Source organism: Silene latifolia, chromosome X (genome assembly GCF_048544455.1).
Source record: "Silene latifolia isolate original U9 population chromosome X, ASM4854445v1, whole genome shotgun sequence".
NCBI classification, from domain to species: domain Eukaryota; kingdom Viridiplantae; phylum Streptophyta; class Magnoliopsida; order Caryophyllales; family Caryophyllaceae; genus Silene; species Silene latifolia.
The window spans coordinates 324506856-324534153 of record NC_133537.1 but is presented as its reverse complement, the minus strand read 5'-3'; the positions used below and the strand labels follow the sequence as shown (position 1 = coordinate 324534153).

Sequence of the window (27298 nt, the reverse complement as noted above, 5' to 3'; positions counted from 1 at the left end):
AATTAAAACTTTCATTTTATGTAAATAACTTGACATTTTAACTTAAAAACTCATGTTTTAGGTTGTACTTTTGTCAAAAGCTAACTAGCTCAAATGGAAGAGCATGTGTAAAGGCACAAGGTGTGGGTTCGAATCCCGCGTTAGCTACGTGATATTTGGTGTTTGGCAGCAACAAAATGAACGCCTATGTCATCATTAGTTATAATTTGTTTTTAGAAATATTGGCATTTAACTCAATTGGTATACTTCTAGTTGAGAAACAGTTATAAGTTCAAGCTCATATTTGGGTTAAAAACCATGGATTTTAACTTGGAAGATTCCAAGTATCTAAGAGATTTAGTTTTAAAAAAATTAGTTTAAACTTAAATTATGAGTTTTTAAGTTCAAAATTCTAGATTTTAATTTGATAGCTTGAGGTTTTCGTAACTAAAAAGTTGGGAAATTATCAGTAAATTGTTTTTTTATGTTTTAAATTGAAAACTCAAAGGTTTAACAATGAAACTCTGTCTATTATTCTGAAATTTCAATTTTAAATATAAGTTGAAAACTCAATATCATATGTTTGAAAATGACATATTAAGTTGAAAATCCAACAATTTTTTTTTTGAATATAGCTGAAAATCCAACATAAAAATGAAACAAATATTAAAAATCCAAATTACTAAAAATAACATATAATATTTTGATATTAGATAGTTTATCTTTTAATTTGTAAATCATGTATTTTTAGCTTAAGAACTAGACATTTTAATTTAACATTCAACATTTATAAGCCAAATTATAAAGGTTTAATTATAAAGATGTATCGTGATTAACTAATTTGTGGTATGAATAATTTCATTAACTAACACGGTACTACATGGAGACATGGAGTGGGTCCCACGTGAGGATACAAGCACAACTTCCTTTTCCATTTAGGCCACGTTTTCTTATGTATTAACAGCAACTTAGCCTTTTTTTTTTTTTTAAATCAAAATCTCTTGTTGGACTAATATGTCTTATTGGGCCCGTCCTATGGTATAGAACAGTCCTATAGGAGAGTAGCTGATGATTGATTGATTAAAAGAGGTCGTACAAAGCGCGGGATCCTAGTTACTACCTAGTTAAAGATAAACTCATAATAAAGCTCGCATTTGAATTTTGTTAAATCTGAACAAAAGGTATAAATAAGAGCGAAATACACGGCTCTCAAATCCCTCCCCCCCCCTCTCTCTCCCTCTCCCTCTCTCTCTCCCCTCTTCCACCTTCCTATTCTATTCTGCTCATCTTCTCAGCTGTCAACAATGGAAGACGAAATTGACGAAGCCGAATCGCAATCTCAGGTTATTTCTCTCATTTTTACAACATTTTCTTCAACTTTATTGTTCGTACTTCACCGAAATTGCATTTTCTAGTAGTTCAACATCATGTTAACCTCGATTTTATGTTCCATTTGCTTCAATTTATCGCTCTTGTTGCTGATTTTTCTTTTTTTTTTTCTTTCTTTTTTTTTTTTGCTGTGTGTGATGATGATTGATTGTTCGTAATTTCTCTTACAGATTCAACCGCACAAAGTGTCCTATTTAGTTACTCGTATTGATTTTATTGGAGTTTTGATAATCTTCGTTTATGCGGTAATGATGTGCGAAATTATTGTATGCGACGTGAATTAAGGTTTTATCCGTAAATTAGATTATAATTTTATCGCCTCAACTTGTGGAGATTGTTCGTAATTTGGTTTGCCGGTTTCTGAGTTGATCATTGTTTGATTATTTTTCATTTAGAAAGGGAATGATTGACTATTGAATTCATTTTCATACATTTGTTGAAAATAAGTGAGTAATTTTGAATGGAGGGAGTATCAGGTATATTTAGGTAAAGCGACGGACAAATAATTGATCTTCTTGCTGATTAGAACTTAGAAGTATGATTATTGTCCGTCCTTTCACATTATACACAACTAAAATTCACAATTCTGCTATGTTTTTTCCATATGAAGGTACTTGTTATGTTTATTGAAATATAAGGATTGCGTATCAGGTATTTCCTCACGTTTGTTAAAGTAAGAAAGCATAAATTTGAACAAACATAGAGCAAGTATTAGGTAGATTTAAGTAGCACGGACGAATACATGATCTTCTTGCTGCTTATAAGTAAAGTATGATTATTGTCCGTATGTCATATTATACAGAATTGAAATTCACAATTCTTCTAGTGTTTTCTCTATATGAAGGTAGCTGTTATGTTTTATCGAAATATAATATTGATTGTGAAGATAATCTTTGAACTTTTCTAATAGTGTATATAGGAGGCTCAATATGCCATACAGAGATCACATAGGCTAGTTTGGCATTGAGGTAAAGAGGTGTTTGGAGATGTAAAGAACATAGTCTATAACTTGTTTGTAAGTTGAACAAGATGTGATTCATCGACATGAGGGAGAAGGGATGCAATGATGTTTAAGGACCTTCTATTCTTGTACTTATTATCCGCTGGATATATGAACGACGAGTGTAGGAGGAAACCATTGTATAATTAATCTGTAATAGTGCAAAAAGCGAGGACATCCATTGTGAATTTTAGCCTTTACTTTCTGTAAAAAATATTAGTTACATGGAACAAGGTTAAATGTAAGTAAAAAAAAAAAACACTGAAACAACATTCTGATCTTAGATTTTCCTTCAGAGTTACTCTACAACAAACTACCTTTAGCAGTTTAGCCTATCATCAACTGCCAGAAATTGATGTGCTTTCTTTCATCATTTATGCAGGTTTATATGGCCTGTGTTGTGCATGGTCATAGGTATGTCTAATGCAATATATTACTCCTTAAATGCTTAATTTTGGAAAGAGTGCTATCGTGGTACTTGCCTCCTAAGCTTCTGGTCGACGTTATTAATGCCTAATTTGAAGAATTATGTTATTCATCAATATTTACTGCAACACGACCCACGTGCCATTGGACTAGATGGTTAGCCTCAATAACCTGTGTAATGCTCTGGCCATTTGCTAACCAGTTCCATTGTATTTGACAGAATCGGAGTCTCCTATTACGATTCGACTATTAGGCAACTTAATGTGCTTGAATTTTGGGAGGATGGTGCAGATTATCCTCTAATTGATTTGGGTTGGAGATTCTATCTTATAATTGTCATATTGTTCATTGATGAAGTAATGTAGCTTGGTATTGTCCATGTCATGGTATTAAAATATTGTTTTTGACTTTGGTATTTCAACAGTGAAATATCAGGCCCAACCTGCGATCATTTACACCAGCACCAAATGTGAAGAAGCGTTCTTATCGGCTTTGCAGAGAAATGGTATGTGGTCTATTCTGCATTCGTCAAAGCCATCAGTTTTGTAATCCTATAACAAAACGTTGCAGATGGAATGGACTTGGCACCCACATTGAAGCTAATGAAAAGTTCATTATTTAGTTACGAGCAAGCTTGGCACAGGTTCATATTCTTGTAGTTTTCTGCAACATTGATCTTGAGCTGCGTTATGTTGATTCTTAAAAATCTTGGAACAGAAAGCTTCAAGATCAGCTGCAATTATTATTGAAGCCTTTCATTCTACCTATATCCATAGTTTAGCTCCTTCCTGTTTTGTAATTGAGTGATCTGGATTTGGGACCTTATTGTTTGGAACATTGAGATGCTGCTTCACTTTCTTGCACTGCTAAATTGAATATGAAACGCCAAGTGGTCCATTTAATACTGTATAGTCATTAGTTTTTGGGAGTGTTATTTTGTTGCAAGGTGATGTCATAAAGACATGAGATGTATATATATTTGTATTAGTAATCCCTGGATTTGTAACGGGGCCCTGAAAAAGGGAAGAAAATGAGAAAATGATAATATTGTTTTATTTGTCAGTCCTTTTTAAAAATGTAGTGAAAATGGTACTGAGTTTATTTTAAGTATATGATTATTGGCATGTTTCTAAAATGCTCGTGGTGTTTGTCTTTTTCTTTCTTTTTAGATTCTCACTCATTTTGTGAATATCATAGGTTGATATATCTCAGAGTTTCGGGAATGGATGATGGATTGAGTGTTAAAGAGCGCATAACCTTTGTAAGTTTCCACTCTCTCTTCAGCTGCATTCTGCACCCTAGAAATAAACATGTTAGGCATCCACTATAAGCACACACTTATTAGGGAGTGATATTTGGCACATCCATCAACAATGTACTTCATTACTTCAGATTAGACTTAGCAAACAACTCACTCGGGTCAGGTGTGGCTCTGGTCATTTATGGGGGCGCTGCTATCAGATCATTTTGGGGATGAGTCAATTTGAGTTGGATCATTTCCGGGTCGGGTCATATTTGGGATGGGTCATTCTGATCGTTACGAGTCAGTTTTGGTCATAATTATAAAAAAGCTCCTGGTTTCAACTTTCAAATCAGTCATTATGGGTATTTTCGTATCGCTTCAGTTTGAATTGGGACATATTAGGTTTGGGTCAAATTTGGGTTGTACTTTTCTGGTTCAGATTGCATTTGGATTGGGCTAACTAGGATTAGGTTCATTCGGTTCAGTTCACTTTTGCTACATCTAAATGGATCTAATCACGTGAGTCAGCAGGTATGATATGTGCGATATTGCTCAACAATGGACAGTTTGCATAATACATTGCATTAAAGCGGCAGCTATTTGAAGGCTATTTTGCTCAGTTAAAATCATTGCGATACAACATTGCACTAAATGAGAGTGAATCCCCTTGCTTTACTTTATCCAATTATAATTTTTCGAAATTGTCATTCATATCATAAACATTTAGACTTTCTGATGCTACTATAATGATAATCCTCTGATTACTCCAACCAAACCCAATATTTTTTGCCCTGAGAGTCACGTATTTTAAAGTGGGCAAACAGCTAGAGATGGATTGGGTTCTTTATTGTAGAATTCCCTTTTATTACATTTTCCGAATGTAATTCTTTGATTTTTGGTTTTCTGTCAGCTTAGTTCCATGATGGATATAGCAAGCGAGGTTCAAGTTCGAGCTAGTGGGGGTCTTCTTGCAATATTGGAGAACGAAAGAATTGTTGATACCCTTGAACCCATGGAATATGGAGACACGTCAATTGCCATTGATTCTGTATCTGAAGTTTCACTGTATCCTCTAGTGTACTGTTGATATGATGGTTTGAAGGATAATATTTTGTTATGCTTTATAGTTTATATTGGAGATATCCTGAGATGCAATTATATACTCCCTCCATTCCAATCATTTGTTTGCCTTTGATTAACATACTCTTCACAAGAATAAAAAAAGGCAAATAAATGATTGGGACAAAGAGAGTACTATGCCGAATATAGTATCCAAGCTCTTTTGGGATGCATTGTATACAAAGGCTGTCCATAGTTTTTCTTGACATAAGATTAGAAATAAATTCCTTAAACTTGATGCCGCAGCTCATGAAGCACTACAGATTTTCCAAATTGATAAGCATCCCAGCCATATGGGCATTGGTCGATCAAAAGAAGGGTACCTTTTATTTTTGTTGGTCTTGTGTTCTTAAGTTGTGCACTAATGTAATCTGAGTAGCTATTTTTTTTTTAATTTGCAGGTTTTCTGTTTTTGGTGTTATGAATAAGGTACAGGACTACAGGCTCTTGTCTGCTATTCTTTACTGATAATATTGTTTCTGAATTTGGTATGGGTGCTTTTCTTTCGTTGCAGTGTGTCACACCAATGGGTCGACGTCTCTTGAGGTAAGCTTGCCCGGTAATTATGATATTATTTGAATAACTTGACACAATACTTACTAAGAGCTCAGGCACATGGTGTCCTGTTATGCAGAAACTGGTTCCTCCGACCTATACTTGACCTGGAAATTCTAAACAGTCGACTTGATGCTGTATCCTTCTGCATGACTTTTGTAGGCAGTGCAAATTGTAAGCCTGTTTTGGTGTGATAAACTCCTTCCAGTAGATGTTTTGATAATAGAAATTTTTTCAGAACCTATATGTGCACGTGAATGTATTGGATACAGAGCTCTTTGCGGAGTAAGTGCAAACCTTTCTGACTAACTTCGGAAGTAACTTTTGTATGTGCAAGTATGTTTTTAGTTTGTTACTTCATAAATGAGCAAGGATTCGAGGATTCAACACTTGGAGTGACAGAGAATTGAATAATATAGCTATGTTAAATTGCTAAAACTGGGTGCTTCGAGAGAGTCGAGTGTTCTGACTGATATGGGGATCCTTGGGGATAAGAGCGCGTCAGACTAGTAGGAGAGTGCTGATAACTGAACTTTCTTGGTGACTGGCACGAGTATTCCTTGCAGATTCTCTTTGATGATCTTCCATACATCCCAAGAAACCAAGAACCACTTCTATGTTAATTCTTAGTTAATAAAAGGAGAAGAGATGGATGGATTAAATGGCTCATAGCGGAGATGCGATTCTGTTGCTTTGATGATGATGATAAATGATGATTTGAATTTTCTTAATGTTGTGAAGATAACCTTTTTCTTATATTCTGAAGAACTGATAGTCTCTTTGCGTGGTACACTAAAGTCCATAAAAGATGTTCCATACTTAGTCAAGGTACCACACTTTTTCTCTCGCTGTGCTCTTGCCATGTAATTTCTTTTCCCAATTCCGTATTCAAGGTTATCTTTTATGTCTGACACTTTACTTCATAGCACTCGGAATGTTTGAAAATTATTTACTTCAGTTATAAATATCTACCTGCTTTATTGCAGAAATTTAACTCTCCAAGCTCATTATGTACGAGTAGTGATTGGGCAGCATTTTTAAAGGTCAGTAGCAGGTTCTTTAAGTGATTTTTTGGTGAAATATGTGGAATCTGTCAAGGCTTTGACTCTTCACAGTGGTTTGGTTGGTTTGACAATCTTCATTTTTTCGAGTGTCTGGGTTTGTATTTATAACTGTTAGTTAGGCGTGGATGTTTCTCAAGAAATATCTACGGAGTACGTTCTTTACACCATATCAACATGCCGAGTTGGTGTGACCTATCATATTTACATCTTGTATTATATACGAAAAAGAAAACTGTGGTAAAACATTTCATCTCCCAAATTCTGCGCATTCCATCTACATCCTTTCTGCCGCAGCTGCTTTGACCCAAAACTTCCTGTTCCTGCTATCCTGGATCAACATCCCTGCGTTATATCCTTTTTCCTCAGGTTCATCATTTTCGAATAGGATGTAAATTGCCTAAGCCGTGGTGGCAGGTACTTCCTGTAGGAGGTTTGGTAGCCTTTGATAGTGTCCAAAGGAAGTGAAGGCTAATTACCTTCTCAGCGGGCTGTGAAAAGATGCGAAGTTAAGCTTGATAGGGGTATGGCAGTCAATTGATGGTCGTGGGATGGCTTGGATGAGTAGTTGGAGTGTGCGGAGAAATTTTATTTCCTTACCTTGTGCTGAATTATTATTAGTGGGTACCAGTGTACCACTTGTGAATAATTACATGGTGTTACTGCAGCAATATCTATTTACTATTTGTTTTCAGAATTCATGACCTAACCAAACTGTTATATAATCAGTTCTTAGTTAATGAAGCCAATTCGTTTAAGACCTGAAGTTCTTTATTGAAAGAGTAGGTTATGAGTTATCTTCTTATCTCAAAGTCCAAATAAAAGTGGTTAATGGTGGTTTAGCAAAATTTGCTTGAACGCTTTCTAAAACAGTTTTGGGTCAGATAATCATGTCGAACTCTTGGGGTTATTTTTCTCTTGCTCTTTGTTCTCTCCATTACATTTTCGTTCTCCCTTTTTGTTTTTCATTTTCCCTTTTTATTCGCATTTTGAGGCGTGCGTTCACCCATGGACGGTTCGAAAGGATGATTCATGTCAGCCGACCCCAAATCATTTTGGGATTAAGGCTCTGATGTTGTTGTTGTTGTTGTTTTGTTCTCTCCAAAATTGCAAATTCTTGTATAAGACCATTTTCGTTTAAAACACTAAAGCCACATGTTATCTGATTCAAATACTCTTTCAAAATTTTCTTTTGTAACTACCATGGTTTATGGTGCCACTAATTAGTGAATGGGTTTTATATTAACTTTCCTCTCCAATTGTTTTTCTTTTGTAACTACCACATTTACCCTTCCCAGAAACAATGGTCGTTAAACACTTAAAAACAAATGTAAGACGGTTTTACTTTTACGCAAGATCTTGCGGAGATTCCATCGTCATTTTATCATGTCTTTCTTTTCTTCTTTTAATCTGGGTTTATTACATCTACGAACCCTCTTCTTCCAGAGCCTATCGTCCCTGCTGCACTTGAACAAGATATTTGAAGTAGGTATATCTGAGAGTCTAAGGGAACATATCAACCATGTCAACCTCAAAATTATCGATGAGGTATTTGTCCTGCACCATTATCTTTGTCTATGTTATACACGTTGAGCCTGAAGTTTTAGACGCAGGCTCCTGTCTTAGTGTCTGACAAAGTTTGTTTTTGTAAAAAATCATACTCCCACCGTCTTAGTCATTTGTTTACCTTTGATTAAAATACCTCTCACCAAGAATAAAAAAGGTAAACAAATGAATGGGACGTAGGGAGTATTTTTTTTGGCTGAAAGGACGTGTCTAAGATTCATGTCCTGCTGCTGTGTTATATGCCTATATGACAAACTGAGGAGAGACACATTGGGAAATAAAAATGTCAAGAGTAACATAATTCTCTATTGAGTCTAAACCTAGCTATTCATGCCATATTGCAGGCTGCTTTATGCATTACAACGGAGCTCTCCTATATCTATGAACTGGTTAGGCATTGCAACTTCATCCACATTGCTGACAATCTTCGTTATAATGATGATGATGATAATTCTATTCAAGTCCCTCTCCCTTCCTCCCTAACTAAAAACGACGTTTTATCCATTTACTTAACTGTGATATGTGATGTGTGAGTGATCTGTATACTTAGCTAAAGATTCTCTTATGTTTTTTTTGTCAAGGGTAAGTTTCTTTGTTTCTGTTTTTCCATATTTGTCAATGTTCTTTAGCCTCTTTTAGAGTTCTTTTCTGTGTTACTTATTTCAACATCTAGCTTCTTCATTGTGTCTTTCTTCTTTGGCTCTGGGTGGGATAATTTATGCTTTGCACTGTGCAGGTCATTGGTGTCATTGATGTAGCTAGAGTAAAAGAGAAAGGTTATTCAACAATTGTCAAAGAGGGTTTCTGTGATGAGGTCAGATATTGAATACATATTTGTAGCAGTTTATAATTTCTCGTTGAAGGAAATGGAATGCTCCTTTTTAGCAGTGTCAATTTCTTATTCCACGGAATTTCTTTCTAAATTAAACAAGTGAACATTAACTATTCTGTAGACGACCTCTGTGAGTTGGTAGTACCTATGTTGCTCGGAGTTGGTTAGAAGTATCCAACATGGGTGTGTGTCCAAGTGTTGGATTTGGCTATTTATGGAAAAAAAAAATCATGTTTTTGGTCTAAAATGAAATGTCCGAGTGTCCTACCCATGTCCGAGTGTAGAGTGTCCAATATGGGTACGCGAGGTAATTTTGAAGAGTCCGAGCAATACAGGGTACTATAGGGATATTGTTGTTGCAAAGTAGTAGTATCAGTTGGTAATTTTGAATTTTGTTCTCATACCTAGTTGGACGAACTGAGGCAAATATACGAGGAACTGCCGGAACTTCTGGAAGAGGTAGCTATTAAACAAGTTGAAAATTGAGCAATGCACATTCATGTAACGTTTCATTATTGATGGTTCAGGTTCAAATATGATGCAGGTTTCATCACTAGAGCTTGCACGGCTGCCCCACTTGCATGGAGGAAAGCTTGTGCCTTGTACTGTGTACATACACCAAATAGGTTTGATCTACAATTTGTACCTCGTTGTCTGATGTAAAGTATCCCTTGTATTTTTTTACCGTTGATCTGGCCTGTGCCTGTCATATAGTTATAATACTTTGAGGAATCAGAGAACTAGTGGATTTGTATTATTCCTTCTGTGTGTCAACATAATTTTGTGACATCAATGTACTTGTTAGTAACTTCACTAGTAAAAAGACGAAAAAGCTATCATAATATATCTTGGACTCTATATTTTTTAGGTGTGTTTCTGTTTAAGGCTGATGCATATTGTGTAATCATCATCAGGCTGACTGAATCTTCACAAGTCATGTTATTTCTGTTCATGTACTGTACTATGTCTTTTCTTTTAACTTGGGGAAACGTCAATGTGTTTGAACACCTGTTTAGGATACCTGCTATGTATATTTGAGGAAAAGCTCGACGAGTCCACACTAAAAAATCTTGAAGATGTCGAATTTGCTGTAAGTTGCATTAAACGAGTAGCTTATAAATCAATGAGAACAGCATGAGTGACTGAATTAGGAGTGCTACATAATGCAGTTTTCTGACGGTGACAACGAGCCAAGAAGGTTTTTCTACCGAACCTCAAAAACAAGAGAGTTGGATGACATCCTCGGAGACATATATCACAAGATTTTGGGTTAGCATGCTACTCTGTGTCTACACATGCTTCATCTTTTTGCCTGCATGGCCGGTGTTGCTAGCTGAAAAGATGGAGAATGCTGGCACGACTTCTCTACACTTGCTTGGTTTTGATTTGTTTACTTTTACTTTCAAATGGCATAGACATGGAGAGGGTGATTATAAGGGATCTGATATCACACGTTCTCTTATTCTTGGCACACTTGCTCAAGGCTGTGAACTTTGCCGCAGAACTTGACTGGTATGTAGATCTTATTCAACGTTACTGCTTAGTCTGTCATTTGGTTTAAACGATTCTGATACCAGTTTATCTGGTTTCACATGTTCAGCTATTTGTCTTTGGCATTGGTATCTCAGCAAAACAACTATGTAAGGCCCGTTCTGACTACTGAATCCATACTCCATATACAAAATGGGAGGTTAGTGCCGGTTACTGTGTCTTACAAGATGAAATAATGACCAATAATTTTTCAAAAGGAGGGTGCTGTGGAATGAATCTGTAATATGCAACACTGCTTCCTGTCAGGCATCTTCTGCAGGAGATGACCGTCGATACATTTATTCCAAATGACACGAAAATTCTTGATAATGGTCAGTGGCTTTAGGCGTTGCACCTAAATATCTGGCCATTACCGTGTGTTTGTCCAAAGTTGCAGCGACACTTACATTATGTTTGCTCTTTCTCAGGAAGAATTAACATCATCACTGGACCTAATTATTCTGGAAAAAGTATTTATATAAAGCAGGTGTGTTAATTACTTAATTACTCGACCTACTGTAGATAAGCACATAAATTTCTTTTGTTTTGTTTGTTGTTGATTTCAGTAATAGGAATGTTTGATTTTCCTTGCTTAGCCTTTAATGGAATATGCACAAAAAAACAAAAACTTATAAAAACACTCCTCACTCAATAGACCTCTTCCTTTCTTTTCTGCCCCTGCCCCCAAGTGATGAGGTGGTTGACCTAGTGTGGCTTTGATGCCTAGGCTATGCTACTCCAACTCTTCTTATTCCCTCGCGTACCATTGTCAGACACTCGATACTCGGACATGGATATGACACTTGGACCTTATTTAAAGCTAATATGCATATTTTTCATATACAAAGCAGTGTCTCCGCCACATTGACACGCACCTGTGTCGGATACTTCTGAACGTGTTTGAGTAACATAGTTTATGGTAGTATAAGTCTGTGGCTGCCCATGAGATCCTCAGACATACTTTCGAAGAGTCTTTCATTTCAACATTCAAGTTCACCAATCTATCCTGTCAAGCTCTGTTTTTGTCTCTTTGCTATGCATTGCAACTAAACCTGTCAAAAGATGACCCGACCCAAAAACCAACCGAAACCCATCCGAAAATAACCTGGGAGTAACCCGCTCTCTTCAACCCGAAGTTGGAAACGATCCAACCCGACAATAATCCGCATATTTACGGTCAAGACCCGCCCAACATATAAACCGACCCGTAGATAGGTAAATTTATTGAAAATTTGTATTTAAAAAAAATGAAACTAGGTTTTTTTTTTTTTCTTCCTGAAACTACCTTTTATTTAGGCTCGTTTGTGCGAGAGTAACTTTTTTTTGGCTTTTGACTACCTTTTATGTCTTCTTTTTGCAAAAGCCTGCCAAAAATTCACTTCTGACGAAAAAATTCAACTTCCACGTTGACTGGCTGTTTTCTCCCTTTTCATACATACAACCCAGGTTTTTCCCCTTTGTTCATCTAACAAAATCCCAAAAAGCTTCTCTCCATACCCAATGACCTATCAAAAGTCCTTTCCATCCCATCTTCATCGCATCAACCACCTCAATCTCCCTCTTCATCGCAGTTATATAAAAGTACCCTCTTGTCCTCTGCACGGTGAAGATGGCGGGCATCAGAACATAATAAAATTAATGAGATAGCAGATAAGTGATCCTGACATTGAATCCATGATGATTTTCGAAAAGTTAAGACTAGGCGTTGATTTTGCCCATGATAGATCATAGTTGTTGAAAAAGAATTTACCATGTTCAGTTAAATGTTGATGGCGATTTTGTTTAGGTGAATTAGGCTTTGATTTGGGGTAAGAGATGGACAAATTGAGGTGATTAATGTTGGGTTTAATCAATGTTTATCGTCAATTATTAGGGTTATGAAGTAAAGAGTTAGATTCACGCATGAAAATGGCAAGTCAACGACGGGAATTTGACTTTTTTTGCTGAAACTGGATTTTTTTATAGGCTTTTGCAAAAAGAAGTAAAATAGTAGAAAGTCGAATAAAAAAAACAAGAAATGTAGTCAATCACAAACGAGCCTAGATAAAAGGTAGTTTCTGTCAAAAAAGCCCATAAAACTAATATAAAATGATAAAAATAATCTAAACTTCTAAACTGTCAAAGTTTTAGAATAAAATATGATTTTTTTAAAGCATAGTTTTACCACATGCTTAATTAGTCAAATGATTTACCATATAAATATATGATTACCATATAAATATAGTCACTGCTTGTCATGTACGCAATAACGGATCAATCAAATATGTCGTATATCCTTGCGATATTGAATGTATTAAACAAAAAATGTTTAATCTTACTAATATCATATGGAGTATTAAATATAGATATTTAAAAAAAAAATATCTATATGTTTATTATTAAAATTAAAGAATGCAGACATTTGTAAATACTCCGTATGTGTTAATCTGACCCGTTTTTGTCCCTAACCCGACCCGTACAAACGTGTATCTTACAAACCCGAAACAAACCTACCCGTATCTTACCCGGCGTGAAATGACCAAATCTGTAACCCGACTGACCTGTCAAACAGGTCTAATTGCGACACTATACCAATATACATGACTATTATGCCACTCTGCTCTCTCCATTTCCCAACTTATTTTATAATGTTCCATTTTCAAAGAGTTCTTAGTTCTAGTTTTAGATGGAAAAATGAACTTATTTTTTTTATTGACACCTACTGAATCAATACTCAAATCACTCATGTTTTGCTATAATTTATAACGAAGTACTCCGCATTTCATTTGACATACATCAAAAGTTAATGTTTGATTACACTCAAATATTAATATGCTTTAGGCCCCTTAGTTCTGGTTCCATGCTCCGACATTCAGTTTTTGGTGTCTGCTTCAGCATATAAGATCCATTGATAAGGCCTGTCAGAATACCCCTTGTTCATGTTTCTTGCAGACTTGACCATTATTCAAAACCGAGCCACAACCATCATGACCGTATTTTTCCATTTAGTTTAGAATTCTTATAGTTCAGCCTGCAGGATATTACTGTCTCCAAAAAAGTGCCTGAAATTTATTATTGGATTTGTCACCTTTGTTTAGTTCACGTACCTGCAAAAGTGAGGTGCGATAAAATTTTGAGCAGCTTGTGTTTCATAATATAGGATTTTTTGGCTCAGGTAGCATTGATAGTATTCCTATCTCATATTGGAAGTTTTGTACCTGCGGATGCTGCTGTGATAGGATTAACTGATAGGTACCTTTCTGATATCTCAAACTTCTTACAATGAAGGTGCCACAAACTTGTCTTCATAACACTCAAATTTTTGTATTTTGTGGATAGGATATTTTGTGCAATGGGAAGCAAGCTCATTGCTGCTGAGCAATCAACATTTATGATTGATTTACAACAAGTAGGCATGATGTTGAGGTATAAATATTGAGCAGTTTCAGACGTGTGGAGTGTGCATAAATTGTATTCCTCCATCCCATTAACATTGTTCTCATTTTGCCTGCTGTTTTGAAGGATATTTTCTCTTAATTTACAACTTAGTATACAGCCCTTTAAAGACGATCTATGATATTAGTTGTTTTCATAAATTAAAGAGTAAATTATCAATTACACCCACGCTTAATCCACTTTTTTACATTTACTCCCACGTCAATTTTTTTTTTATTTTACACCCAAGTTATTAGCTCAGGTTATAATTTGCACCCAACCCCATTTTCCGGCCAAAAAAATTATGAAATGACAAATTTGCCCCCGACTATTAGTTTAAGTTTTGTGTGATTTTTGAGTTATTTCCTCTATTTCATCTCCTCAATCTCTTTTTCCCTCAACTTTCCCCAAATATTTCCCTTAAAACATTTTCCCCTAAATATTCCCCCAAATCTCCATCATAATCCTTGAATCATTGAGCTCCTTTATTTGAAAGATTGTTCATCCATCCCCAAATTTATGTAAGTTCTCTTTCTTTTTGTTTTTTCGTATTTGTTTGTAGTTTATTGTGTGATTGTTAATCTTTGCTTGGAAAGTATTCAATGTTTTTTACCCTAATTGATGGATTTATGATTGTTGGAATTTAAATTAGGTTAATTTTGGTGACCTTAATTAATCTCCGGGTAAGTTCTCCTTCATTCTTCAAAGTCATGAATTTTATTGACTGCAAATTAATTAAACTGAACACAATGAACGGAAACAAAACAATGGGGAATGAGTTACCTTGATGATGAGGAACACAATGAAGGAAATCAAATTGGGGAAGATATGAGAGAGAAGATTGAAGAAGGGAATGAATGAGATTTTAAACATCAAACAAACATGAGCTTAATAAAGGAAGGAAGAAGGGCAAAATCGTCCTAAAATAAATGTTTTAACCCAATAAATTTGAAATTTGACGAAAATGTGGTAGGAATCCGATATTGGGTGCAATTTATAACCTGAGCTATTAAGTTGGGTGTAATTTATTAAAAAAATTTGACGTGGGAGTAAATGTAAAAAAGTGGATTAAGCGTGGTTGTAATTAATAATTTACTCTAAATTAAACATGATATTTTACTTTTTTTATCTTTACGTATATTTATAGAAGATTAAATTAAAAATAACTCCCTTTTAAAATCCAGTTTTTTAAAATTACTCCCTTATATAATTTTTTTCTAAAATTATTCCCTTATAAGTTTTGAAGCAATTTTTAATAAAAGTGCATCTTAAGGGAGTAATTTTAGAAAAAAATTATATAAGGGAGTAATTTTTAAAAACTGAATTTTAAAAGGGAGTTATTTTTAATTTACTCTTTAAAGAAATTGGTGTTTAGAATTGACACCGGTTGACTGCAAGAGTCGAATGGGAACAATAAGCTTGGGATGAAGACGAGGTGGTACTTACTAATTTTAACATCATCTTTTCCGTGGCTGGTACTGATATACTGAGAAGATTCAGATATAAATCAGTTGATCATCTCTGTTGAATAGTAAATATCAGTGCTTCATTCCATTAGCTGTCACTTGCATAGTGCTCTAGCTGCTCTCCTGGAAACAGGAGTCTTCAATTACCTCTGAAATCTTGTCCAAGCTTTCTTAATCAAGGTAGGCTAAATGGGAATAATTGTAGGCAAGCTACGGCGAGATCTCTTTGTCTTCTGGATGAATTTGGGAAAGGCACTCTTGCGGAAGGTAAAAATTGGAGGCCTGTGTGACCTGATCTGTGATTGTAGTAACTTAGTCGGTAGTGTATAATGCTTCACATGCCCATTTCAGATGGCATTGGTCTTCTCGGTGGAACTGTGAAATATTTTGCGGAAAGTGAAGTTACTCCAAAGGTTAGATGGTGAACTTCCTTCCCCAAGTTATCTCAAATAATTCGTGAGTGCACAGGAATGGGTAAACACCAGAGTGAGTATAACTGAAAGTGGAATCATTAATTTGTCAACATGTACCAACTTGAGCCAGTGTTTACTGACATAACCGCCAAGCTATTTTTTCGTTTCTTTCTATTAGTGGACACCAAGGCTGTGAATGGAGAAGACACCAAGAAAGTGACCCACTGACACCCATACACATGGCTAGATGAATAATTATGCTCTAGAGAGTCGTTGAGTTGAAGTTGATGTTCTTATGAGTGCAGCTTTTAAATACTATTCCGTTTTACTCGTTATGCATTTGTTATAACAAATTTCTGATGACATTAAAATTATGTGGTATTTATTTTGCTTGCATTCTTGACACTCTTATGAGCCTTCTTGTGGTACTAGTACTTCCACTGTTAATTTGTCCTGTCATGAATCGCTCGAAGTCTTCGCTTGCATAATCTTCAAGTTGAACTTTTTTTTTTTTTTCAAAAGCTTCTGTTCTGAGTTGCTAACAGTATCTGTTACTACTTTGAAGAGAAGATTTTGGATGACTGATGGTTAATTTTCGATATACAGGTTTTGCTTTGCACTCACTTGACTGAAATATTTCAGGAGTGTGTATTGCCCAAGGTTAATTCTGTGTTAATTTTTGAGCATTACTCAACTTAATGAGGTTTGCTTCTTGATGGAATTCTCAGTACTTTTTATAAATCGTGTAGTCTGAGAAGATTATGTTTTACACAATGAGTGTTTTGAGGCCCGAGGAGAGCAGTTTGCCTGTGGAAGACATTGTCTTTCTGTACAGGTATTTTTTCTTTGAGAAGCTTTCATGATGGTGCTTCTTCTTTTAGAAGTTCAGGTATATATGAAGTGCCTCCTAAGAAGCACTTGTTGGGCCGACCCTGTTCAGTGTTTATGCACATTAAAATGAACCAAAATTTTCCTAGTCGGTATACTTTCATTAGGATGATACTATCCATTATGAGTTTTTGTTAATTCCATAATACTTCTATCTGAAAGGACAGTTCATAGACTGCACCACCATCTAATCCCTAACCATAGCTATCAACATGGCTAAGGATATTGCAAGCCCTTACATACCTTTGCTATCATATTTGAATAGCTTAATCGTGTAAACTGAACGTTTCATGACATGCTATACAGATTAGTTCCTGGACAGGCACACTTGAGTTATGGTAGGTGTCTCACTACTCGTTACTTCTTGAGGCAATATCTGTAATTGTTTGTTCGACTTTTCATCCTCATTTGATCATCTTGCGGCTTTACAGGGATGCATTGTGCAATGCTTGCTGGTACGTTTGCAATTACTTTTGAGACAATGCTATTTCAACTATATGTTGTCCATACTGAAGTTTAAAATTTTTTATTATCTTGACTGAATATTTGACTTCAAAAGAAACATTTACGAACATCCGTAGGTATTCCTGAGGATGTTATAAAGAGAGCGGCCTTGATATTGGATGCAACCTCTGACAATAACCACGTCGAGCGACTATCTACCGAGAACTTAGTAATTCAAGATCAACAATACAAGGTCTTATTTCTCATTATTGTCGTAGATTAAGTTTTACCGAAGAAATACGCAATAGTGCATTTCACTGAGTAGCAGCAATACATAAAACATCTTGCATCTCTAATTGCTATGTTAACAGTAGTTTTTTTTTTTTTTTTTTTTTTTTTTTTTTTTTTTTTTTACTGTAATTGCAGGATGCACTTGATAAACTGTTGGCTTTCGAGCCTAGGAACGGCAATCTCCAGCTCTTTTTACAAGACATTTTTCGTGTTGCTTAGAATAACATTACAAACCATGGTTATGGTAAGCCATGATTTTTTCTTGAGTCGGATGTTTCCATGTCTCATTGAGTACTGATGTCATTAGCACATCTTGGGACTGTATGAAACTCGAGCATTGCTTATTATCAATCACGTAAATCCTAGAAATTGTATGGTGTGACTTACTGACTTATGTAAATTGATAATGACTCCATGCTTTACGAGCTGTGTAAATGAATTACGCTACCTAAATATATATGACTTGTACTCAATACTGTCAACAGCTTACGAAGAAACCAGCTCACGAACATTCAGTGGGAACACATATTGTTTGGGGCCATCAAAAGCGATGTCTATGAATAGCCGATCAGCTGCTTCGGTTGGATGGTAGAAATCCCAGAAAACATGGTCACTTCTGTTGGTACAAAGATTTGATATTGGTATACAAGGGACCTGTGCATTTAGATTTCCTAGTCCACAACACGCAGTTTTCGTTTCCTTGAATCCTGCACACAAATTTTATGCATGTATAAATTGTTAGAGAAGTCCTTTTCTCTGTAATTCATTTCCTTTTAACGTTCTTTTATGTGTCTTTTTGACAATGATCGAGGCATACCATAGTTAGCAGGCTGTTGAATGAGGTTAAGTAAGACATCGTAGGTGTTGAAGTAAGAATACTGGAAGCCTTGAAGCTCTGTTTTAAATTGCTGCAAAACTGAGAGCAGTCCTTGGTTATACTTAGACGCCCAAATGTTGGCTTCTTCGTTGCATGCTTCTGTTTTGCTTTTCGCTCTTTGTGCTGGGCTGCATCCAACTGATGCGACCCCAATTATCACAAATTTCCGAGCCCCCATATCGTATATTGTCTGCCAGACACGAAAAACGGACAGTTTTAGCCACAGCTCACAAGTATAACCTGTGATTTTTTCAGCTACTTCTATAACCTGTGATTTTTTCAGCTACTTCTACTCGTTCTTACGATTTTGTATCATGGCCTCGTGGGTTGACCGACTTGACCCAAAACTCTTTTTTAACACGAAACTTTGACTACCGTCTTTTATATACTGACACTCGTCGTGCGGTCGTGCCTAAAACATTTAACTAAGAAATCTAATATGAGAAGTGCCATAAACTACGTACTCTGTACTACTTAAAAGTGTCGTACTGTATACAAATGATAAGCACATAAGAGAGGAATACCTTAAGTTGTCCTTTAATAGCTTGAACCATTGAAGCCACAAACTCTTGAGGTGTAGTTTTCTTCATTTTCTTCGAGGATGATCCAAAGTAACCCAAAATATCGTTACTTCCAATCACAATCGCAAATATTGATTTTGATAAGAAGTCACTGGCCTCTGCTTGTCCCGTTTGCTGCATTATTGTCCCTTGTACAGCCGCATAGTACTCTATTTGCTTGTTCATCGGTATCGACTGACGCTATAGTTATAAAATACCTTTAAGTCAGTTTATTTATTCAGCGGTAATAGCTCAGTTGGGAGAATGTCAGACTGAAAGTTGCGTGTTCGATCCATGCTCGCTGCATTTTGGGAAAATAATTGGATTTTTCTATTTGCTTGTTGGTCGCGTGTTCGATCCACGCTCACCGCATTTTAATATGTTTTTGGTTTTCCTAATGCATAATTCGATATTACTTTTTTTGGTTTTCCTAATGCATAATTCGATATTACTTTTTCCGTTTCCGTTTGTTGAAAATATGATATGTTTTTGGTTTTCCTAATGCATAATTGGATGTTGGTGCAACATATAGAAGATGCTACGAATGTGGAAAATAGATGACAGAGAAAAGAAGCATACTAAAAGTTGATCATCAGCATCAAAAATACCAGCACCACCAGATGCGAAGCTAACTCCACTTGAAAAGTTATTGCTTTTTGTGTGCATCAGTAATAGATACGGTAACGAAGACGGCAGCCCCAACTTTTCCGCTGTTACATTTTAATTTTATTCTCTCGTTAAAATGGGATATCTGATAATACATCTGACATACAAAACAGTTATGGTGTATAAATGATCAGAACAAGGGAATATACAAATTCATATACTCCCTTTTATTCGGTATTTTCTTCCCCTTTGTTGTGGTGTACAAATGATCAGAACAGAGGGAATATACAAATTCATATACTCCCTTCTATTGGTATTTTCTTCCCCTTTGTTGTGGACACAAGATTTTAGGAGATGATTAAAGGATTGAATAAAAGAAGATGGTGGGTTTGTGAATTGGAGAGAGGAATGAATAATTAGGACTATTAGCTACGTATATGCAAAAATTATAAAAGTTACATATTTTTAATGTACTCGTAAAGACGAATCAAATAAGATCCGACAAGAATATATTTTCACTTATATATTGAGAGAAAATTGCAATTGAAGATTCATTTGTGAATAGTATGCAAAAATCAATATGGTAGTTTGGAGTTGAATGGAGGAAGTATGAAATAATACAAATATGAAATACGAGTATTAGTTAATTGTAACATTTGCTAAAATAATTACACGAAATATTTGTATCTACTTGACATGGACGGTCGACAAATGTAAGGGATGGTGGCGACTGTACTCCTTAAGTCATAGAGGCATAGAGCATGAGACTTGTATAAGTTAGTACCATTACCCGAACGCAAATTCTTATTTTAGACGGTCACTTTTCGTTTGAAGTATTAAACAGGCATATGTAAACATTTTATGGTTAAATGTAACCATAATGTATGATATAACCAGTATTATAGTTAATGGTAACTTGTTTTTTTGATAGTGTTTCATTGAATCTCAAATATTGTTTCATTAAATCTCAATTTTTAATATTCATAAATTGTTTCATAAAGCATGAGCCATGTTATCAATAACATCTAGATTCTACGTATTTCATTGATATTTTTATGCAACAGATCTGTTGAACAAGTTAGTTTACTTCAAGACTTCATCCTTAAGATTTTATCATTGCATTAATATCACTATGTTTACGCTATACTTTAAATTTGATTACATAAAAACAGATTATACTTTTAGTTTTTTTTTTTTTGGTTTAATTGAGTGCACTTATGTTGCGATTGAGAATCGAACCCCCCAGTAGATTATAATAATGATATATATGACCAGATGTCCACAGCATCAAACCAGAACACGTACGTAAGTAACAATATACATGCATGGCAAAAGAATGAAGTAAGTTGCAAATAATGTTGAATGCTGCATTCAATCATGTACGGACATATGTATGTGATATGAACAACACAAACTGCTAAATAAACGCGTATTATGATTATTACTTGAGTCGGCTAAATTACTATTCAACTGTCCCAACTCATCATGTCATGCTCACACCTTATGACAATTTTGAGTTAAAAACAAATAATCTTTGGACATTTGCATGAATTTTTAATATCATAAATGGAGAAATAATTATACTGTGAATTTTTGAATAGAAAAAAGAAAGAAAAAAAAAAGACACATTATTGGAATATTGGATTAAGAAAATTATCCTGAATCGGCCATATTTTCGGCACAAAAACTTTGGAGAGACGGTCTCTCAATAGCACATACTTGCAATAAATTAGTGTAAAATTTATTCTCAAATCCATAAGCTTATAATATTATACTCGTATTAGATCATAACATGTCTAACTACAATTTTATACAAGTATTTGTGATTTTTGAATGCGACCATGCCCTTGTAAATTGTAATAAATAAAGGGAAAATTACATCCCCACTAAACTAAAAAAATAAGAAAACTTAATGTTTTTCCCGCATAAATGCATTCTCCTATAAGTGGGCCTATTTTTTTGTCATCTTAACTCACTACAATTCAATACATTAGTGGGCCAACGAAAAAATCAATGTGTAAGGCCCTGTTCTTTTGGACTTAATTTCAGTTCTTATAAGTTTCGATTCGATTCAATTCAATTCACTTATTAATTCGATTCGATTTAGTTCGACTCCATTCGATTCGATTCGATCGATTCGATTCAGTTTATTTCAACATTAATAATACTATTCATTTTTTATATTCTTACTGTTATCATCATTATTATTATATTAATCTATTTACTATTTTTATTATTATATTAATATATATTTATTATATTACTAATGTTTTTATTATTATTTTTATTATTTTATTTATATTTAATATATTTATTTATTATTATATTATTATGATTAATGGCAATATTAGTAGTATAAAGTATTAATATTTATTATTATTTTTATATTATTATTATTATTATTATTATTGTTATTATATTACATATATTATTATTATTATTATTATTATTATTATTAATTGATAAAATTATTTATAATATTTATATTATATTATATTTATCGTATTTATTTTTTGGTTATTATAATTAATATATTGTATTATTTAATATTATATTATTATTAATAATTTTAACATTTATATTACTAATATATTTTTAATACTATATTTATCATTATATTACTATTTATATATATATATATATATTATTAGATTATTATTATATTATATTAATATATTAATAATAATGAATAATGAATAATATTGTTATAATATTTATTATTGTTATTGGTATTAATTTTATTATTATTATTATAATCTTTTATTTTTATTTCAGTTCAGTTTAGTTCAGATCAGTTCAATTCAGTTCAGCTCTATTAAGTTCAATTCAGTTCAGTTCAGCTCCATTAAGTTCAGTTCAGTTCAGACAATTTCAGTACAAAAGAACATGGCCTAAGTATAATTTTTTCTATAAAACAAGAAACTCGGTGGGCCCCAAACATTGATATTTTATATTAATATTACCTTATTTAATAATAATAATAGAATTTCCATAACTATATGCGCAATCTTTGCCACAAATAAAATATTCAGTATCCTATATTTCTATACACAGAAAAGTTCTAGCTCCAAACATTATAGTGTTTGTATAAAGTATAATATAGATTATAGAGTATAATTAATACAAATAAAATCTCCAAAATCTTATGATGTATAATAAATTTTGATGTATAAATAAATTTTGACATTAAAACTGAGTTTGATTAAAGCTAAGTAAAAAAAATCAACTGATTATATAAATAAAACGTGTCAACTTCGCTTATTTCAATCTTTCCATCGTATACAACTATACAAACTAACATGTTTTAATATCCAATATAAAAATGTGATATTATTATTGTTATTTTGTGCTTTTTATATATATATATTCTCTTCATAAAAAGATCTAGGATGCTATCATTATTTTTAATAATAAAAATAGATTCACACAAAAGTAACTTAATCTAAAAGTCCTTTGAATAATAAACTTTTTTTTTATAATATTACTAACATTATAATCAGTATATTACAACATACTATTATAACTACAACTCATTTATGTAAAAATTAAAGCTCAATTAATTTAACCCTCACAAATGCTGTGCTTTAGCACGAGATCTCAACTAGTGTTAATTAATTTAGTAATTAGATCGTAATAAGGGGTCTTTTGCCTAAATGACTATTATGTCAAAACTAATTACCAAAATAACAATTTTATATAATTATTTTGCAAAGTAGCCATAATCAACAATCAAATCTTAAATAATTACTTCTTCTCTTAATATACAGAGTCAATCATGCTTCATTATTTCTCCTCAATTTATATAGCTGGTCCGTTAACCATTGAGTATTTGCAATGAAAAAAAAAAAACAATCAAATGCTTTCCCACCCCTTATTAGCAGTGATTTGGAGATGAATTGTCACAAATGAGCGTGCTAATAATAAGAATGAAAATGGATAAAAATAGAAGCGATGAACATGATTTAGGGTAATCAAAATTTGAATTTACATCAATATGAAATTATAGCAGAAGTATTATGAAAATTTGGTTTAAAAGAGTGTGAACAAATGTTTGAAGTATTTTGCGCTAAATTCAGTCTGACTTGTATTAACTCGACTCGTATTCGTACGTGACCCGTATAATCATAACTTGAACTCAACTCGCTTAACTCTTTATCGATTTGGTATGTTTATTGGTATTTGCACAGTTGCAGGGTAAGGACAGAGCTAGGGAAATCAATAAAGGAAAGAGGAAGACATGTTCCAAGAGGGGTGCATAAATGGACGTGGATTTGCATCTTAATCATGGGTAATCCCCCTACTACTAAGAGAATAAAAATTCTCTTAGTTTTCCCTCCAAAAAGCATCTACCTAAATTAGGAATTAAGTATCATAAAATTATCTTTTCAATAAATATGTTTTAATAATTATAACTCCAATCTTTTTATTAAATTCATAACTATTATTTTTTTATTAAAATTAAATAAAATTAGTAATTATAAATTAAAAGTTGTTAAATTTTTCAATAATGCAATAATTATTATTTTACAGAATCACTTGACATCCCCCTTTTACTAAAAAAACAACAAATCTCAAACTTTTTCCGCCTAAGTTTACCGCCTACATCGCTAACTACTACTTACAATACTTAGTATATTTCTCTAATTAACTACTCCCCTAATTCATTTTAATGATATTCGGATTTTGTACACAATAAAAGTAGCCATAAATATATGATGTATAATTGAAAATAGAAACATACCAATAGTTTAATTGTTAATTTTTCTTACATTTCCATCTAGAAAAACCATGCTATAGTACGAGAGCTACACTAGTTTGAAAATTATGGGAATATTGGTTAAAACCGTTATTCTGGAAAATAGTTATATAAAATGGTTATTTTGGAAAATAGTTTCGTGATAATGGTTATTTTGGTAAAGGACCCCGTAATGAGTTCAGTATATCTTTTATTATATCAATAAAACAATTATTCGGATTATGGAGGTGCACATTTTAAAACCATCCAGGAGATATTAACTCATTATTCCGCTAATAAAACAACAAAGTACTCCCTCGATCCTTTCAAATGAATTTCGTACGTTTGATTAAAATATACCTCATATATGAATATAAAGTGTATAAAATTCACTTGAATGGGAGTAGCAATAATTACCTAGAAAATCTGCAGCATTCTTGCCATTGCTGAATCGACCCGTATGCTTATGAGTAGGAAAATCGATTCCATTGTGAGGGAAATCAGCCTTTTCAATGGACAAAGGAAGATGATTGTTGTTTCCAACATCAGCTAATGAGTCTCCAAACATAAACAAAGCTGGTGCTAATTGTGCTTGTACATTTAATGGTTTGATGTAAAACATGAATAAAAATGAAATTAGAAAGTATATTTTTCTTGCTAATTGCATGTTTTCCCATAATAGTAGTGCCATGTTTAGTGTTTATATCCTCTAAATTTAGGGGACTAGAAAATGGGCTTGAAGTTGAGGAGTGTTGGGGTTGGGATTTATATAGCACTAGTTTACTTAAAGACATGGGTAAATTCCTATTTAAGAGGAATATATCTGTTCTAAATTTAAAACAAGCAAGTATGTTCATGTGGAAAGAATAAGAAAAAACAGAATACATTAGGAAAAAAGTGTCCTATATGCCCACAAGGTACAACCCGTTTTATTATTAAGTCAAATACCTCCATCACAAAGAAGACTAGTTGAAAGACGTGGACGAGGTTTTTATTCTGTGGTTCATCCAGGAAAGAATTAGGCTGTTTGGTAAACGACCGAAAAGGTAAATTAAAAACATGAAAAGGTAGTTGAAAACTGAAAAGCTAACTGAAACCTGAAAAGATAACTGATAAGGTAGCTGAAAATTAGGAACTAATAAAGTAACTGATTATATAAAAAATGTTTGGCAAACTAGCTGAAAAGGTAGCTGATTTTTGGTGAAATGACGTAAAAGAGTATGATAATTAATTAATATTATAGAATGAAAGGGTAAAAAAGGAAAATTAAAACAAATGAGGTACCTTATTTCTCAAATGTCACCCCATATATAGTATTTCATTTCGGGTAGCTTATTTGATTAAATAAAAATGCTTTGCCAAACACTTTTCAAAAGAAATAAAGTAGCTAAAATTTTGATCAAATAAGCTACTTTGGTCAAATAAATTACACGAAAAGCCTTGCGAAACAGAGCCTTAATAGGGACTGCATCTTTCTAAATAACAGAAATTTAATATTTTTGACTGAAAGAAGACCCTAGTTTTCATTTACTAAGAATTATCTAAATTTAATATTTCTGATTAAGTCAAATTATCCTTTTTATTACACAAAATCTCATTTGTGACGGCACGTATCCGTTACTTTGGAGTGACGGATACCATTTTTCCTCACAAATGACCTAAATAGAGGAGAGAGAGAGAAGCACATGGTGTGCCCTCACCTTGTCCCCACTATCCGTTTTGTGAGTGGCATTATCCGTCACTTCTTTCCGACCGTCTTCAAAGTTGAAGACTAATTATTTTTATTAATGGTAAATTCAGACTCCGTCACTTAAGTTCCTAATTATATAGTGTGAAAGCATTTGATGAGATCTAATAAATTTGTTTTATTCTCTTTTGGTGACACTACTACTTGGTTTATTAGTTGGTGTCACTAGTACTTTCCTTGGTGACACCACTACTTTCCATGTTATTTTGGTTGTCCCATTAAAGTGGATTACGAGATGTTCCATGATGTTGAGGATGATGAGGTGTTCGGTGAAACTTCATTTTTACAAGTCATTATATAATTGATAATTAGAAAAATTTTCTTTTTGGTTCAAAAATGATATTTAGAAAATTATGGAGTGGTTTATGTTTCGAAGTTAAAGTTACTTGCAAATTTGTACAATTAATTAGTTATGTGGATGCTTAGCAAGAGACATAGACCACTCCATTAATTTAGGAAGTAATTATCGCTACATCCGAGTAAGTAAAATTCTCTATTTTTATCCCGAGATGTTCTATATTTTTATTTCATATTTTGTTGTGATAATTTTCATTATTGAAAGTAGCCCTACTAACATAAATAAATGAAAAACACAACTGGAAATTTTGTATGTACTTTTTGGAAAAAAAAATGTATTTATTCTTATGTAAAATTGTCTTACACAAATACTTTGTAAAATAAACCTAAAATGAATTGAATATAACACAAATAATATGGTGCATTTAAACAAAGTATAAGTAAGATAGATAAATCCCCACTAAACTAAAAGAATAAGAAAACTCAATTCAACGTGTAAGTATAATTTTTTCCGTAAAACAAGAAACTCGGTGGGCCCAAATATTGGTATTTTATATTTATACTACCTTATAGAATTTCCATAACTATAGGCGCAATCTTTGCCACAAATAAAATATTCAGTATCTTATATTTCTATACACAGAAAAGTTATGGCTCTAAACATTATAGTGTTTGTATAAAGTATAATACTCCATAGATTATAAAGTATAATTAAAGAGTATAATAATACAAATAAAATCTCCAAAATCTTATAATGTATAAATAAATTTTGCCATTTTAATAACGTACAAAAATTAGCTATAATGTATAAATAAATTTTGACATTAAAATTGAGTTTGATTAAAGCTAAGTAAAAAAAC

The 27298-nt window shown here is 33.3% G+C and overlaps 2 protein-coding genes across 8 annotated transcripts; one reads left to right on the top strand and one right to left on the bottom strand.

Annotated features, from left to right (window-relative positions):
* The first annotated feature begins 1132 nt into the window (after nt 1-1132).
* On the top strand, nt 1133-18398 carry LOC141618184 (DNA mismatch repair protein MSH5-like). Of its 7 annotated transcripts, XM_074435290.1 has the most exons (35): nt 1133-1322; nt 2751-2782; nt 3015-3106; nt 3219-3299; nt 3365-3437; nt 3992-4055; nt 4948-5102; nt 5374-5475; nt 5558-5585; nt 5671-5702; nt 5791-5848; nt 6453-6539; nt 6698-6754; nt 8219-8320; nt 8683-8727; nt 9075-9152; nt 9579-9629; nt 9715-9796; nt 10187-10260; nt 10340-10439; nt 10586-10682; nt 10771-10860; nt 10968-11032; nt 11129-11187; nt 13840-13931; nt 14019-14105; nt 15765-15847; nt 15932-15993; nt 16600-16653; nt 16743-16828; nt 17188-17219; nt 17313-17336; nt 17463-17578; nt 17752-17860; nt 18102-18398. In XM_074435290.1, exons 1-34 carry the CDS (start codon nt 1284-1286, stop codon nt 17833-17835), a joined length of 2463 nt encoding a protein of 820 aa, XP_074291391.1. In that variant the 5' UTR covers nt 1133-1283; the 3' UTR covers nt 17836-17860; nt 18102-18398. The 7 variants fall into 7 exon arrangements, with proteins under 7 accessions (XP_074291391.1, XP_074291394.1, XP_074291392.1 ...); XM_074435293.1 differs by lacking the exon at nt 18102-18398 and having other exon boundaries at nt 13855-13931; nt 15786-15847; nt 17752-18038; XM_074435291.1 differs by lacking the exon at nt 18102-18398 and having other exon boundaries at nt 13855-13931; nt 17752-18038.
* LOC141618186 (GDSL esterase/lipase At5g55050-like) lies at nt 18051-25158 on the bottom strand. The gene is made up of 5 exons (XM_074435296.1): nt 24812-25158; nt 19633-19763; nt 19018-19254; nt 18434-18683; nt 18051-18323 (listed from the first exon to the last, which is right to left on the bottom strand). Exons 1-5 carry the CDS (start codon nt 25083-25085, stop codon nt 18103-18105), a joined length of 1113 nt encoding a protein of 370 aa, XP_074291397.1. The 5' UTR covers nt 25086-25158; the 3' UTR covers nt 18051-18102.
* Between the last annotated feature and the right edge of the window lie 2140 nt (nt 25159-27298).